At 49.2% G+C, this 15928-nt stretch overlaps 1 protein-coding gene across 1 annotated transcript in view; it reads left to right on the top strand.

Annotated features, from left to right (window-relative positions):
- The window catches only part of Znf827 (zinc finger protein 827), a 180611-nt gene that overhangs the window by 81768 nt on the left and 82915 nt on the right, over window positions 1-15928 (top strand). Inside the window, 3 exon segments of the mRNA XM_028892888.2 lie at window positions 8332-8400; window positions 8403-8570; window positions 10618-10675. Of these exon segments, the coding sequence (XP_028748721.1) occupies window positions 8332-8400; window positions 8403-8570; window positions 10618-10675 (295 nt within the window).

The raw sequence follows: 15928 nt of genomic DNA, 5'->3' as shown, positions 1-15928 counted from the left end.
TATGTAGCCCAGGTTAGCCTGGAACTCAGTGTCCTCCTTCCTCAGCCTCCCCCTTGCTGGATCACCACTGTGTACCGCCATGCCTGGCTGTCTCTTGGACTTGGATTCAGTTCAGGCATCATCATTTCTTTCTTGATTCTTCACAATCAGTTCTAAGAGCTGTCCTGTTTCCAGGTCCTCCATCCCTCTGCCAAGTGACCTTTGACTTTCCACATCTTGTGCAAAGACAGCACAGCTGGCCCCTAGTGGACTTGCCCTTGTGTATAACCTGCTCATCCAGCTCGATTTTTCTGCATTTATTTCTCTGGAGAACATCTCGATGGTCTGTTAAACTGTATGTTAAACTATATGTGAAGTTTGACTTCACTACCAAGAGACTAGCCTGAAGAATCTTTGCTTTACAGATGGACTATTAGACACTGAGCATTGTGTCAGAAAGCCTGAGCTGGAGAGGGGATACGGTCAGTTGCCCTTGAGGAAGATTGCCAAGCTTGGAGATGGATGGTGATGGTTTCCCAGCGTGTGACTAGAATACATGACACTCTAAATGACATGTGTACATTCTAAAATGACTAACTTAGAGGAGGGGTGGAGAGATGCAGTCTTGGAAAGTGCCAGTGGACCTTAGCTATGTCCTGAGCACCCACGAAGAGCTGGGTTTGCATTCACAGCATGGGAGTAGGAGAGACAGGCAGGTCCCTGGTGGCCAACCAGCTATTCTAGTCTAATTGGTGAGCTTCAGGCCAATGAGCAACTCTGTCTCAAAAGGAGGCAGATGGCATTCCTGAGGATGATACCAGAGGTTGTCCTCTGACCTCCATGCGCACAAGCACGCGTGTACACACACACACACACACACACACACACACGCACACGCACACGCACACGCACACGCACAGGCATACACCCACTACACACAGTCAAGAATAAAGAAAAAATATGACCAAGATGGTAATTTTTAAATTTCATGTATCTCACTTTAGTAAAAGGAAGGCTCAGCCATCTCAACAAGAGTAAAACTATGGAAGTGAGAGGTAGGTTAGGTGATGCAGGCCTATAACCCAGCTGCATGGGAGGCTCCAGGCCTGTGATCCAGCTGCATGGGAGACCCCAGGCCTGTAACCCAGCTGCATGGGAGGCTCCAGGCCTGTAATCCAGCTGCATAACTCAGCTGTAATCCAGCTGCATGGGAGACTCCAGGCCTGTAATCCAGCTGCATGGGAGACCCCAGGCCTGTAACCCGGCTGCATGGGAGACTCCAGGCCTGTAATCCAGCTGCATGGGAGACCCCAGGCCTGTAACCCGGCTGCATGGGAGACTCCAGGCCTGTAATCCAGCTGCATGGAAGACTCTAGGCCTGTGATCCAGCTGCATGGGAGGCTCCAGTCCTGTGATTCAGCTGCATGGGAGGCTCCAGTCCTGTAACCACCTGCATGGGAGGCTCCAGTCCTGTAACCCAGCAGATAGGAGACCCCAGGCCTGTAACCCACCCCGTACCAGAGATGGGAGCAGGAGGCTCACAACTTCAAGGCTTCCCTGAACTACAGAACAAGTTCAAACTTAGCTTAATGAGACCCTTTCTCAAAACATTTTCACATGAAGACATAGTGGAAACAATGGAATAAACAATATAAAAAGGGCTGGGCATACAGTTCAGGGACAGAATGCTTGTGGAGCCTATGCAGGCCCTGGGTTCAAGCTCAAGGAAGGGAGGGAACGAGAGTTAGTTGGCTGTTGAAGTCTATGTAACCTAGGCTGCCTTGAACTCAGGATCTTCTTGCCTCAGCCTCCCAAATGCTGTGCTTTGAGTCATGCACTACCTCACCGGTGGCTCATCCCGAGGGGATCTTCCCGGGGAACTGGACTGCCTCTGTCTTACCAGGTGCATGCAGGAGGAGTTACGATGGAGGAGTGTGGCTTAAGGGACTCTGCCTGGGAAGTGTGTCCTGCATCTCCATAGCTGTCCCCGTGTGTGACATTTGTCCCCGACATCTGGAGGGGAAAATGGGCTGCGTGGTGCTCTGGTGACTGAGCTCGGGCAGGGGTGTATTCACTAAACTTTGTCTCTTCAGTCCTAAATAGACATGACTGTTTCCCTTGGCCCACACCTTGACCAGTTCCCACTAGGGGCCTGAAGTGGGTTTTGTTTTAAATGTTGCCCGGTGCAAATGGATGGGACCTCAGCACAAAGGAAGGTGGAAGGCCATAGGCAGGAGCAGGACAGTGGAGGGACTACGTGGCCCCAGGCTCTCGTGGCCCCAGGCTCTCGGGAGCTCACCCCTGTGAAGACAAATACAGGGAAGAAAGGTCTTGGCTAAGTCTCTGGGGATGAAACCTGATGACCCAAAGATAGAAAACCACTGTGCAGCTGGACCGCAGGGGACCGTTCCGTGGCTTCACACGTCCCTCCCCTGGCTCCTCCAGCCCTTCCTTCTCCAGGGTCTGAAGGAAGAACACTGTGAGAAAGGGAAACGTGGTTCCCATTTTCTCTCCCCCACAGTGGACCACTGAAGACCCTCTCAGGGCAGAGACATGACTCACCTTCTGAGGAAGGCCTCTCTGCGGCTCAGTGCCTGGGATTAAGGCCTCTGGTTTCGGCATCTGGAGTGCTTTGCTGTTTAATGGGCTCTAGTTCTTGTATTAGCTGAGAACGGCCAAGGTATAGGCCTTGCCTGACTTTTCATCCAGCAGACGGAACGGAGCAGATTCAGAGAAAAGTGAGAGCTGCCTTTGCTCCGCTCTGCAAGTGCACAAGAGTCGGGGCCCCAGGACTCCCGCTTCACCTTGGCGCCCCTGAAGCCAGACCACACGGTACACCCAACCCCCCAGACACATCCATCACCACCTTTGGCCTGGGTTCCTGGATGTCTTTACAAGCTATATTTTAATTTCACTTTTTCACTTGTATTAAGGGATGTTTATCCTCTCCTCATAAGTTGTCTAGGTTTGTACTGCCCGAGGGCAGGCACATGGCCAAGATTAAAGTGATTAGAGAGGGTTTTTGTGGGTATTTAATTGTCTTCCATTAAAAAATAGGTATAGACCACTTTATCCATACTTATCAAGGGAAAATTATAGATATAAAGAAGTATTCCTGTGGATAATCACACACAACCTGCTTCTCATGCATCATAATCTATTAAGATTGTCTTTCGTGTGTGTGTGTGTGTGTGTGTGTGTGTGTGTGTGTGTGTGTGTGTAAGTGCACGTGTGTGAAGGCTAAAAGTCATCCTTAGGTGTTGTTCCTCAGGATCTGTCTGCCTTGATTTTGAGCCAGGGCCTCTGGTTGGCTTGAGGCTCATCCAGTAGGCCAGCCCCAGGGATCCACCTGTCTTAACCTCCCTAGTACTGAGGTTACTGTGGGCACCAACAGCCACGCCTGGGGTTTTTTACATGGGTGTTGGGATCAGATTTAAGGCAAGCGCTTTACTGACAAGTATGGCCCCTGCCCCCCTTGGGACAGAAATTAGTGCTTGTCCTATTAATTAAGAGATTCTAAAACCTTTGCTATTGTGTGTGTAGGTCCTAGAAGTGAACACTCACCCTGGTGGAAGAGAACACTAAGAGCCAGTAGGAATGGTTAATTCAACCATTGCTCTGTGAGAATGCCCTCTGCAGCCAGGAGCTGAGCGGGACAGAGTGGTATTTGGAGCAGACACCTGTGTTCCCAGGTCAGCCTGACCTCTGGACCTAGGCTAACTTGTGCAGGCAACCTGGCTGGGCTTGTGATTAACATGGAGAGGGTCCCCACTGGGACACAATAGGAGCTTTTTCTTTTCTTGCTCTAGATGATGAAGGTTTTTATTTATTTATGTGTGTATTTATTTGTCTTACTTATCTATTTTGATTTTTTTGAGACAGAGTTTCTCTGTGTGGCCCTGGATGTCCTGAAACTAGCTCTGAAGACCAGAATGACCTTGAACTCAAAGATCTGCCTGCCTCTGCCTCCTGAGTACTGAGATTAAAAGTATGCATCACCATGCCCAGCTGAAGTTTTAATTTTTTGTTGTGTTTTTGAGTGAAAAATAGAATGTGGTAGAAATTTCAAAAGAGTGACTTTCTACCAGGGGAATTGTTTGTCTCTCCCCAAGGAAAGTGGGCAATGTTGAGAGAGAGAGAGAGAGAGAGAGAGAGAGAGAGAGAGAGAGAGAGAGAGAGAGACTGCCTGTGTGTCTCTCTGTCTGTCTGTCTCTGTGTGTGCATGTGTGGAAAACAGAAGTTGACCTGCAATCTGACACTCTCCCATTTATGTATGTATGTATGTATGTATGTATGTATGTATGTATTTATGTATTTATTTATTTATGATATTTTGGTTTTTTCATAGTCATAAGGTATATTTCCTTCCTTCCTTCCTTCCTTCCTTCCTTCCTTCCATCCATCCATTTAATTATTTAGCTATTCTTCTCTCATCCCAACCGCAGTTCCCCCATCCCAGTATTCCCAGCCCCCTCCCCCACCTCTCCTCTCCCCCAGATGCACTGCTTCTGTGTCCCTTTAGAAAAGAGCAGACCTCCAGGGATATTAACTGGACACGGCATAACGGCATAACAAGTTCCACTAAGACCAGACACAGACCCTCATATCAAGGCTGGACAAGGCAACCCAGTAGGAGGAAAAGGGGCCAAGGAGTCAGAGACAGCCTCCCCCCCCCACTTTAGGAGTCCCACAAGAACACCCAGCTACACAACTGTCACATGTATGCACAGGACCTAGCTCACCCATGCAGGCTCCCTGATTGTCACGTCAGTCTCTGTGAGCCCCTATGGGGCCCTGCTTAGTTGATTCTGTGGGCCATGTGCTTGTGGTGTCCTTGACCCCCCTACAGTCCTTCCTCCCGACTCTTCTGCAGGCTTCCCCGAGCTCCGCCCAGTGTTTGGCTGTGGGTCTCTGCATCTGCTCCCATCAGTTGCTGGAGAAGTCTCTCCGATGACGATTGGTCTAGACACCAGTCTATGAGTATAGCAGAATATCCGTAGGATAGCCTCATTGTTTGTTTGCCGGTTGTGTTTGGTTCTACCCTAGGTCTCTGGGCTGTCCAGCCCCTGGTCCTGGCACTCCGGGCAGTGTAAGGGGTGGGCTCCTTCTCATACTTTGGCATTTTTGAGACAAGGTCTCACTATGTAGCTCTGACTGTCCTGTGAGACACATTATGTAGACCAGGCTGGCCTTGAACTCACGGAGATCTGCCTGGCTCTGCCTCCCAAGTGTGCCTTCATGCCTGGTTCCTTCTTAGTTTTTGAGACAGGGTCTACCACTGTTAATTTGGAACACATCAATTCAGCTGTGTCTGCTCCCTCCCTCTGTTGGTTACGGGCCTGTGGCACCATGCCTGACTTGTACGTGGGTGCTGAGGTTCTGAACTCCTGTCCTCTGGCCTGCCGCAGAAGGCACTTTGCCAACTGAGCCCTCCTCTCAGCTCCAGGAGTCGTTTTTGGTTGTCAAAGGCAGAGTGCAGTCTGCTGGTACCTAAGCGTCTCACAGATCCCAGCAGAGCCTGTCTAGCAGAGAGCATCCTGCCCCCAAGGCTGAGAAAAGGAGTGGGGGTGGGCTGGACAGGTGGCTCAGCAGGTCGGAGCACTGGCTGCTCTTGAAGAGGACCCATGGGCCATGTGGCAGCTCATAAGCTCTGCAGTGCTAATTTGGGGGGGGGGTCCGACACTCTCTCTGGTCTCCATCGTTGCCAGGCATACACATAGCACACACACTTACATGTAGGCAAAATACCCACGCACATTTACAAAAAATCAAAGAAACTCTCAGCAAGGTTGTGTGGGGAAAAGGACTGTGCAGTACTGATTGTGTGACTTTGGACTTGCGCACTGAGCTGTCAGTTTGGACTGCTCTCTGCACATCTGGAATCCATCAAGGATATTAAGAATGTTAAAGGTTTTGATCGGAGGTCAGTGTGCTGTGCACTTTGAGAAGATTGTTATAAGAATGGAAAAGCATTTCCATGTAGATCATACTGGAAACCACCCCAGTCAGCCTGAAAAACTAGTTGTTTCATTCCAGTCAGGGTGCAGACAGTCACGTGGCTTTTAATCCGGGGGTCAAAGATGGGGACCTGAGGGTGGAGAGGGAGAGAGATACACTGTAGAACCTCCTTCCAACCTCACTGTCTGTGGTGTTGAGATTTTTCTCTCTAAGTCAATGCATGTCCTCGTGTTTGTCCTGGCATTCCTCTGTGTGCGTCCTCAGGCTCCGGAGTGACTTTCCAGTGTGAAGGTCAGAGCTGTCATTGTGTACCTGTGACCCGAGTCCTCTGTTTAGTTTTCACATATTGAATACTTCGGGGGAACGTGAAGAAGGAAATGTGAGCTGGGATTGCTCATGTGGGCAGATGATCCAGCTGGAGGTTAGAATGTCTGTGGGGTCATCAAACCCCAGGGTGGGGAGCCAGCACCCCAGGAAGCAGCTGATGGATTATGAGCAAAGGGGGTGATGTATAACTGAAAAAGCTTTCAGCTCTTCTCATCCCTCCTCTCCTCTTTCCTCCTTTTCCTATTCCCTCTCTATTCCTCTCTCTCCCTCCTCCTCTCTTCCTCCACTTTCTCCTTTTCAGGCCTGACCGAATCAGTGAACTCGGTTTTCATGAGCTGCTTAGATGTCCAGAGGGGAAGGGGGACAGTCTCTATGAACTATCCTATTGCCCCAAAGTTCAGCTGTTGACAAAAGAATGAGCAGTTTTTCACGAGAATCATGTGTAATACGCTAGGAAGAGAAACAAAAACTTAGCACTCTTGTGGTTAGCTCATATTGGGTAGCAGCAGATTAATTTTAATCATTTAATTTGAGGTGCTCCTCCGTTCTTTGTTTGTTTGTTTGTAACTGCTCGTCAGTGCTCTCCACGGGCACTTCCTTGACGGTCCTCCCTGCCCGCCTGAGAGGAGAGCACTGTCTCTTGGCCAGCCAGTTTACGTGCCGCCGCCGGTCCCCTCCGCGGCAGTGCCGGGCTGACCCTGGAGTCGGTGCTTGCTGAAGACTGTCAGTGTCTCTTCCTGCGTTTTCCACCTCTGCCTGCAGCTGTGTGACACCGAGACGCTCGGCAGCTTGTCGTCGTCGTTGTTGGGGAACTGGCGCTGTGTTTCTCGCCCACCAAAGCTGTAGTGAGAGGACCTTGCCTTGCCTCGTCTGGCCTCTGTCTTTGTCCTTTCCTGTCTCTAAGAAGGACCCTCCCTGGTCACTGACTCTAGGGTCCTCCCGGGTCATCCACAAAATCTTCATCTTGAGATCCTTAGTCACGTCTGTGAAATGCTTTTCCTCAAGCAGGGCCATGTTCACAGGTCCTCATAGGATGCAGACATACCTTGTGGAGGGTTATTGCTCAACTCTCTGTCCCATTGTCTGTCTTTTAGCTAAGTGTCCCAGTAATCTTTGTCTTCTAGGGTGCTGTGTGCTCAGTAGTTACTAATAAATGTTTACTGGATTGAAAATGTGACTTTGTTTTTAAATGGCCCAAATCCATGCCTGGATGAACTATCCTACCTTGGTCCAGACATGTCCTGTGCTTAGCTCACAGTAGGGCTTGACCATAGACACTCAGGCTCGCAAAGCAAATGCATGCTTCACATTAGTGTTGGGCCTTCTAGAAACCTTGAGAAAGAGCAGCTGTGAGCCGGGCTGTCCTTCTGGCTGGAGAGACTGCTGTTTTCCTAGGTGTTCATCTGGGCTTCCGTTAACTTGAGAAATGGTCTCAAGCGTCGGTAGCTCCCACCAATGTAGAAATGCCTCCATAGAATCGACCCCATTTGACCTTTGTTAACTGAGATGCCTTCTTAGAGGGAAAACAGTTGATGTGGACTTTAAAGACGGGGAAGAAGTTGTAATATTAATAAGCTTGATCTTCTCTGATTCGCTGAAGCTGACAGAGCTATAAACCAGGACAGTCGCTGGCTGCATCCTCTGGAGTCAGCACGGGACAGAGGAAGGCACACTCAGGGTTGGTCAGAGAACCCCTCACCAAGAAGCTAAGGGTCTAGGCAGCCAGGCTGTTAACTCTGTGACCTTTGACAGGCCACTTAATTTCTCGAGCTATAAGTTTCCTGCCTTTTCTAGAAGCCAGGTGGGTGGATCCAGTGGTTTCACACTGCGTGCTAGTGTCCCATGGCACTCCCTTTCTAGACTCTGCTCTAACACAAGCCTCATGGTTTTCTTTGAGATTAGCAGCTGAGTTGGCTGGGGATGCACCTCAGGGTGGAGCATGTGTGCCCCTGCATGCACCGGGCCCTGGGGTCCTGTCCCAGCACAGCAGAGAGACACAGAGACAGACACACTGGGTTTGCTTCAGAGTGAAGAAGGCTCTGGTTTCTCTCACCCACCTGCTTGCAGCGGAAAGCTCCAAGGAAACGCAGGCGGTGAGGGTGAAGGAGGAGCCCATGGAGGTGGACATCCAGGACCCCCCGTCTCCATGTCACCTGGCCGGAACGTTGGCTACAGCACTTTAATGGGGCGAGAGAAAACTGAACCCTTACAGAAGCTTCCAGAAGGCAGAGTTCCCCCGGAGAGAAATCTCTTCAGCCAGGACATCTCGGTGAAGATGGCTTCTGAGCTTCTTTTTCAACTCTCAGGTAGGGGAACTGTGGGAAATGTTGCTGACTGAAGAGCGTGGTTGTAGAGCCTTCTTGGGAGGGAGCAGTGGCCCGCGAGACGGGTGTTTTGGAGAGATCTGTGTTGTGTAGACCGCATTCATGGTTAATGAGGTGTTGCCAGATCGGATTGTTAGGATTTTGTTTAGTGGAGGTCAGGTGACAGGTTTGGGGAGTTGGTTCTCTCCTCCCACCACAGGGATTCCAGACAGAACTCCGATCATCGTGCTTGGTGGCAAGCTGGGTCCTCTCACCTGCCTCCCACTGCTGTAACATAGTTGGGAATTAGAACTCTGTGCAGTTCTCTGATGACCCCTTTGACCAGGCTCAGGCAGGTACCTCTGGGAAAGCTTAGCGTTGATCTTATTAACAGTCTTTTCTTTCCAATGTGCAAAGATAAACTTCCACGTCCTCCAAGAGAGCCTGCACTGCTGGGGAAAATCTTGTTGCCTGAATTAGTGAAATATTATTATATCTTGCTGAAAAAAATTTTTAAGAGACGGGAAGGCCGTCTCCAGCTGTGGTCTAAGAGGGTGTTTTTGTAGACTAACCTTTCTTCCTTCAAATGCTTGGAATCCAGATGTGCAGGTAGTCAGCCTTGCAAAGGGTCCAGGTACTGAGTTGTGCCTTCTGTCTGCTCTATCATTTGTCCCCAGCAGATTTAGTGTGCTGCTGCTGCTCCTTGAACATGGAGACTGGCTTTGTGTACTTACAAGATGGTATTCTGGCAGACACCACACAATCCCTCATCTGGGTCTTCATGAAGTTTATCCACCTGTCGTTTCTCAGTGAAGTTTGACAGAGCAGACACCCTCACATTCCTGTCACAGAAGACACTTGTCCTACCCCTTAGAAACAGACAGGAAAAAAGCTCAAGTCTGTGCCACCCTCATAGGTCAGTTTCTTCGTGGCCTGGCGACGCCTCCACAGCTGTGCGGCTCTCATATGACACTGAGATTCTCCACAGAGGTGGAGATCACTAACTCAGTAAGCTTTAAAGAGTCTTGACTTATGGCATCCCTTTCCCAAAGGCCGAGGCACATTTCAAAGCCAGGTTACATAGATAGTGATTGAAGAGTCCGCAGCAGCTGAGGCTTTGAGAGGTCTCACTCAGGCACAGTCATAGCCCAGATGACCCCAGACAAGTCATCCTGCCCAGGTTGCACTCTGGTTAGCAACCATGGATGCTGGCAGGTGATCCAGATTCTCCCTTGGTGTCACTGTTGAAAAAGAAAGGAGGTGTCCATGTAAACACACATGACTTAGCTTCACATCAGTCACAGGCAGGTAGGAAGGATGTATAAACCTTGCTTATGTTTTGCAAAAAGTTCCCAAGACGAGATTTTTTTTTTTAAATCTACCTGGTGGTAAAATCTGAAACCATTGTAGGTTGGCCAGGTTTCCTGCAAATGCTTCAAGCTGTCGAGAGCTGTGATGGTCAGGGTAGAGTCCTCACATTTGTACTGGGTCAGTGAGGCTATGGTTCAACTTGGTGTTCTTGAAAGCTAATTAAATAATTTCTGACAGCTGGTGGATACAGACCCCAGGATGCACGAGGAGAGGGCTTACCTCTTGTCTAGTGACATCGTTCTGTTCCTGGTGACATTTATTAGAATAAGCAGTCCATGGCAGCACCAAGAGCTCTCTGGCCATCTTCTGAAGGAGCCTCACAACACAGACTGTCATCAGAGCTAGGGATAGGACAGTTGCCACAACCACAGTTGGAGGGCTTAATTAAAGTCAAACAGGAATTGCCAGCTCGGGAAAGAACAAACTACTTCCGTGCACCTAACGAGTGTGCGTGTGTGGGTGTGTGGTGTGCACTCGTACTCACTGAGGCCTAGTTACAATCAGGCAGCACCCAAACTTAACTCACTAGTTGTGTTTGGTCAGTGTTTAACAGTTCTGTGGATGCGTCCAAATGCTTTTGACTTTCCTAATAAGACAGAGAAACTGGGTGTTTCTGCCTAAAGGATGGTAGTGGACCGAGCTTAACCCACGGCATGTGTTTCCTTCTGTCTCCTCACAGAAAAAGTGAGCAAAGAACACAATCACACGAAGGAAAACACCATCCGGACGACCACCAGGTAGGTGACTGCTGTGCACTGTCACCCTGTACCCTGTGTGCCCCTCAGGTCTGTCTCACTCCCGCTGGACGCCATTCTCCCAGCGTCCGCAGCCGGTGAAAGCAAGACAGACTCCTAGGGTAAACAGAGAGGCAAACCTTCGCATGTATTAGACATCTACAAGGAGGGCCAGCCTGCTGGGGAGTTTTCCATATGGCATTGTTTTTCATTCCTTGCAGTAATTTTATGAAGTAGATGTTCTTACCACCTTTGCAAGAGTTCTTTTTTTTTTTCTTTTTCTTTTCTTTTCTTTCTTTTTTTTTTTTTTTTTGTTTGTTTTATGAGACAGGGTTCCTCTGTGTAATTTTGGTGCCTGTTCTGGATCTTGCTCTGTAGCCCAGGCTGGCCTCGAACTCACAGAGATCTGCCTGGCTCTGCCTCCTGAGTGCTGGGATTGAAGGTGTGTGCCACCACCGCCCAGCCAAGAGTTTTATTTCATACTCTTTGGCACTTGGACCCGAACCCAAGGCCTTCCATGGCGAGTGATGTGTTGTGCTGCTGACCTTCGTCTCCAGCTGTCAGAGACATCGGAACCTGGGAGTTTAAATGGGAGGCATGGTGTGGAGGCTGGGTCTGGGGCTCAGGGTCCGAGGTCCCTACGGTGGCTCTGCTTCACCTGGGGCTGCAGCTGTGAGCTCACCGCTGTCCCACTGTTGTTAACTGGAAGCATTTTCCAGAGGGAAAGGATTTTAAAGCAGACGGAAGACAGTGCTTTTTAAAAGTTGCAAGAGGGTGAGTGAGTTGGCTCAGTGGCATTGCTGCTAAGCCCGGCGCCTGAGTTCTGTCCCTGGAGCCCACATGATAGGAGAGATTGACTCTTCTGACGTCTGACCTCCACATGCATGCTGTGACATGCCCACCCCATAAACAAATAGTCAAATCAATACTTTGGTTAAGTTGAAAAGCTGGACACCATGTTGTACCGTGTGGTCCCTACTGCTGGGAGTGAAGGCAGGAGAATTGCTTCAGCCTAAGAGTTTAGGCAGCTTAGACAACAGAATGAGACCAAGTTTTCAAAAGGAAAAGCAGGAAAATGGATCTGAATGACACCGTAGGGAGAACATTTCCCATTTGGTAGAGGTTGGTGAGTGGCCAGCGGTGTGGGCTGCCCGCCGTCCTGCCATCAGGAGGAATGGAGGAACATCAGTATGGGTGCTCACACAGAGCCTTGGAGGACCCCTCAGTAAAAAAGTGAGGTAGGCAGAGGCAACAAGCAGATCTACAGAGAGGGAGCATCCCTGTGCGGGACCACCCCCACCCTTAACTTGCCTCTGACTTACCCAAGACAGGAGACGTATGGGGAGCCAGGGTGAGATGAGTTTATGGGATGGAGAACCAGGAAATTGGTCCAGTCAGGAGTTTGCTTTACCTGGGCAAGCCGAGTTGTGTTCTGACTGGTCAGCTGACTGGATTTATATTTGGAATTCCTGGTGTGTGTGTGTATGTGTGTGTGTGTGTGTGTGTGTGTGTGTGTGTGTGTGTGTGTGTATGTGTGTGTATCTGTGTGTGTGTGTGTATCTGTGTGTGTGTGTGTGTCTGTGTGTGTGTGTGTGTGTGTGTGTATCTGTGTGTGTGTGTGTGTGTGTGTGTGTGTGTGTATCTGTGTGTGTGTGTGTGTGTCTGTGTGTGTGTGTGTGTATCTGTGTGTGTGTTGTGTGTATCTGTGTGTGTGTGTGTGTCTGTGTGTGTCTGTGTGTGGTGTGTCTGTGTGTGTTGTGTGTGGATGTGGGTTTACATGCGTGCATGTGAGTGGAGGCCACAGAACAACCTTGCAGTAGTCCTTCAGTGCTCACTCACTTCGTTGTTGAGACAAGGTCTCTCACTGGCTTAGATCTCAGCAAGGAGGCTAGGCTGGCGGTCCAGTGAGCCCCAAGGACCCACCTGGTTTTGGTTTTGTTTTCTTTTTTTAACTTGGGTTCTGGAGGATTGAACTCAGGTCCTCAATGGAAGTATTTTACCAGCTCAGCTATTTCCCAAGCCCTGAGCTTTCATTTCTTGAAACAAATGATAAATGCATGACTTTCTTTTAGGCATGCTGTAAACTGACCTCATTGCACCATAAGGTGTGGACAGAACCCTCTTGGATTCTTGGATTTTAACCTGAGATTTTCTTTTCTGCTCAGCTCAGTAGAATTTAGAATATTGGATATCAAAGAGAAATGAACACCAAGTCAGCTTGCTTCATGGGCTACATAGTACTAGGAAAAGAACACCTCCGTCCTAGACAGAAGACTGACCACCCTGGTCTCTGAGTGGACAGGGATGGACAGCTGTCTTGTGAAGATGGCCCCGAGATTGTCTTGGGAAATGAGTCTGGGTGGGAAGCCTGTTTTATCTGTGACCTTGGGTGCCCAGCAGGAGATTTGAGTTTATGTAAATGCTAGCTTGCTGCCTCCATGGCATCCTATGTCTGTAATCTTGTCTGCTGTGTCCCAGAGTCCTAACCTCTGACGGAATTGCCTTGATCCATAGTCACCATAGCACAACGACCTAGTGACAGATGCTCATTGTGCTTTGCTTCCGTGGGATTCTTGAACGTCACGGCTCGGGCCCCTAGAGTGGAGTGTGATGGGGGCTCTCTGGGGGTGCTTTAGTGAGGAACTGCTTTCCGATGGGAGGGAGGGGAGTCTGTGGAGGTTGGAGCTTTGGCCGGAGCCTCCTTTCAGCTCAGTCCCCTCGGGAGCCCTGGAGTAGGTGCACCAGAGTCCAGGCGCCTCCAGTGTGGACGCCAGCTCCTTGTGCCCCCAAAGCTGTTTCCTAGTGGAGCTCCCACTGAGGGATTGTCACCGATTGTGCAGAAGGGAGGAGCTAGGCGGGCCCAGCAGCATTCCCAGGGAGAATATGCCAAATACTTCATTACAGAAAGGTGTGTGAGACTATGTTATTTTATGCTTTTCACGTGTTCTGGAAGAGGGAAGAAGGCTGAAATATGCCTCTAGTCTAAATTGTGTTGGCTGGAACTGAAGCATAATTATAGTTAAAGGAGCTTTTTTATTTTTAAGCATTCGGCAAAAATGAATCAGTCATAATTTCTTCTCTTTCTGGGAGATTATTATAAGGAAGAAAAATCCAACTCAGATCTGCCTGAAGCAAAGGAAAAGTTGCTTCCTGGGAACTCTGACCACAGACACAGTTCGGAAGGCAGGATTAGACCCCATGGTTTTTAATTCCACAAAATCCTGGGTGTGTTTTTATTTATTCTCGTTGACACCTTGGCCAAATCCACAAATTGGTTTCTTTTTTACCCCTTACCTCGTGGCTTGAAGTGGAGTCAAGCTGCTGCAGAGGATTGTCTCCCACCAAGGACAGGAGAAGATGGTAGCTCGCTGGATCTCCCTTCCTAGTTCCTGATTGCTTTCAAAGGACCTTATTTTGTATACACAAGGTCAGGATGGGGGCCATATTTTAGGGTATGATTTGTAACATCCTTCAAATAGACATACATCAACTCATCATTTTCATGTCTCTGTTTTTAAGTTTGTAGTGGGATATTAGTTTAGTTACTTTTTAAAGTCAGGGTCTCACCATGTAGCTTGGTTTGACCCAGAACTTTCAATCATCCTGCCTTAGTCTCCCAAGTGCTGGGATTACAGGGTATAGCACCCCACTTGGCCCATTTCTAGTGTTTATTTCCCAGAAGAAGGTAACTGTTCAGAACAGTGGCTCACCACTGGCCTCTAGAACTTACTATGTAGTTGAATTATGAAGGAAGCCCTGGAGGCTGGCCTGCCCGTACCGTACAGAGACACAGCTCTTCCCTGCCTCTTTGATATTGATGGATGTCCAAGTTCCTCCACTTGGGGTGTCTCCTGCTCCAGAAGTTTGGGTAGTTACAGGCCATGGTGGGCAAAAGACAATCTGAAGGAAGTTGCCAGCTGCCTCCCTATCCTGCGTAAGGCCATAGCTTCCTTACATTTGTCTGTCACTATTGGTTTCTATGTTCATCACATCCGCAGGGCCTGTGGAAAAACAGAGCTGTCCCCAGTGAAACACACGGTGGCTCGCCATTCCCACCGGCTCTGCTGGGAGGCCAGGGCCAGCTCCCGTGCCTAACACCAGGAGACTTAGAGGAAGCTAAAGCCTGAGACTAACCGCTAGCATGTTTCTGGGCTCACTGGTCTGTTTTTATACCTCTGTGATGGAGAATTTCAAAGATACGCAAGGGTGGAGAGAGATGCCAGTCACTATTTAGACTGTTATCAGTTCCTAACCTGTGTGACTTCAGCTCTTTCCTTCCTTGGCACCTCTTCCTGTAGATTACTTTGAAGCAAATTCTAAGCATCAGAATGCATGTGTATTGTGCACATGTGTGTGTGTACATGTGTGCATACATGTGTGTGGGCTTGATCACCTGTGCATATACAGCATCATTTTTCTTCTATTGCTCTCCACCTTAAGCTTTTGAGACAGTGTTTCTGACTGATCTGGAGCTCATCAATTAATTACCCAGCAAGTCCCCCAGAGTCACCGGTCTCGTGCCTAGCACCAGCATCAGATACTGTTCCTGGCTTTTGTTTGTTTGTTTTATGAAGATGAGGTTGTATAACTCCAGTTGTCCTGGAAGTCACCATGGAGACCAGGCTGGCCTCAAACTCACAGAGATCCGTCTGCCTCTGCCTCTGGAGTGCTGGGATTAAAGCGTGCGCCACTGTGCATTTACTAACTGCGTGGCTTACTGCTGCAGGTCTTACGTGGGTCCTGGGAACACACGTTCCTCGTGTAGCACCTTACCCACTGAGCCGTCTCCCAGCCGCCTTCAGACTTGATTTTAAGAACTGATTGGATTGCTTTTGTTTTTGTTTTCTTTTGTTGTGGTGCTGCTGTTGGAGCCCGAGGCCTCAGACAAGCTAAACCAGCCAGCCTCTGCCAGTGAGCCACATCCCCAGCAAGGAGTAGTTTGGGAATGCCCCTTTTTATTTCAGAATCCTAAGACTTTAGAATCAGCTGTATAATGTAGAGCCATCTTCCCAAAAGTAAAGGTGAAAAATAACCCACCAAAGTGTACCAGATAGCCAGGCAGAAAAATCAATTTACTTAGCAGCTGGAGTGATTGCATCACGTGATTCTGCCTTTACCCTGTCCCTCTGCCCTTGTCTGGGTCCTTAGAAGGGCACCTGCGCTGAATACAGCCTGTAAATTCTCAAGCTGCCTTTCATTCACACGTTCAACCTTAAGAGTCTAGAAAACTCAAGTGTAAAGAGGCCTGGAGGTCTC

This window comes from Peromyscus leucopus, chromosome 5 (genome assembly GCF_004664715.2).
Source record: "Peromyscus leucopus breed LL Stock chromosome 5, UCI_PerLeu_2.1, whole genome shotgun sequence".
Classification (NCBI taxonomy): Eukaryota; Metazoa; Chordata; class Mammalia; order Rodentia; family Cricetidae; genus Peromyscus; species Peromyscus leucopus.
Note: the sequence above shows the minus strand (reverse complement) of the source record. Positions and strands in the feature narration are given on the sequence as shown.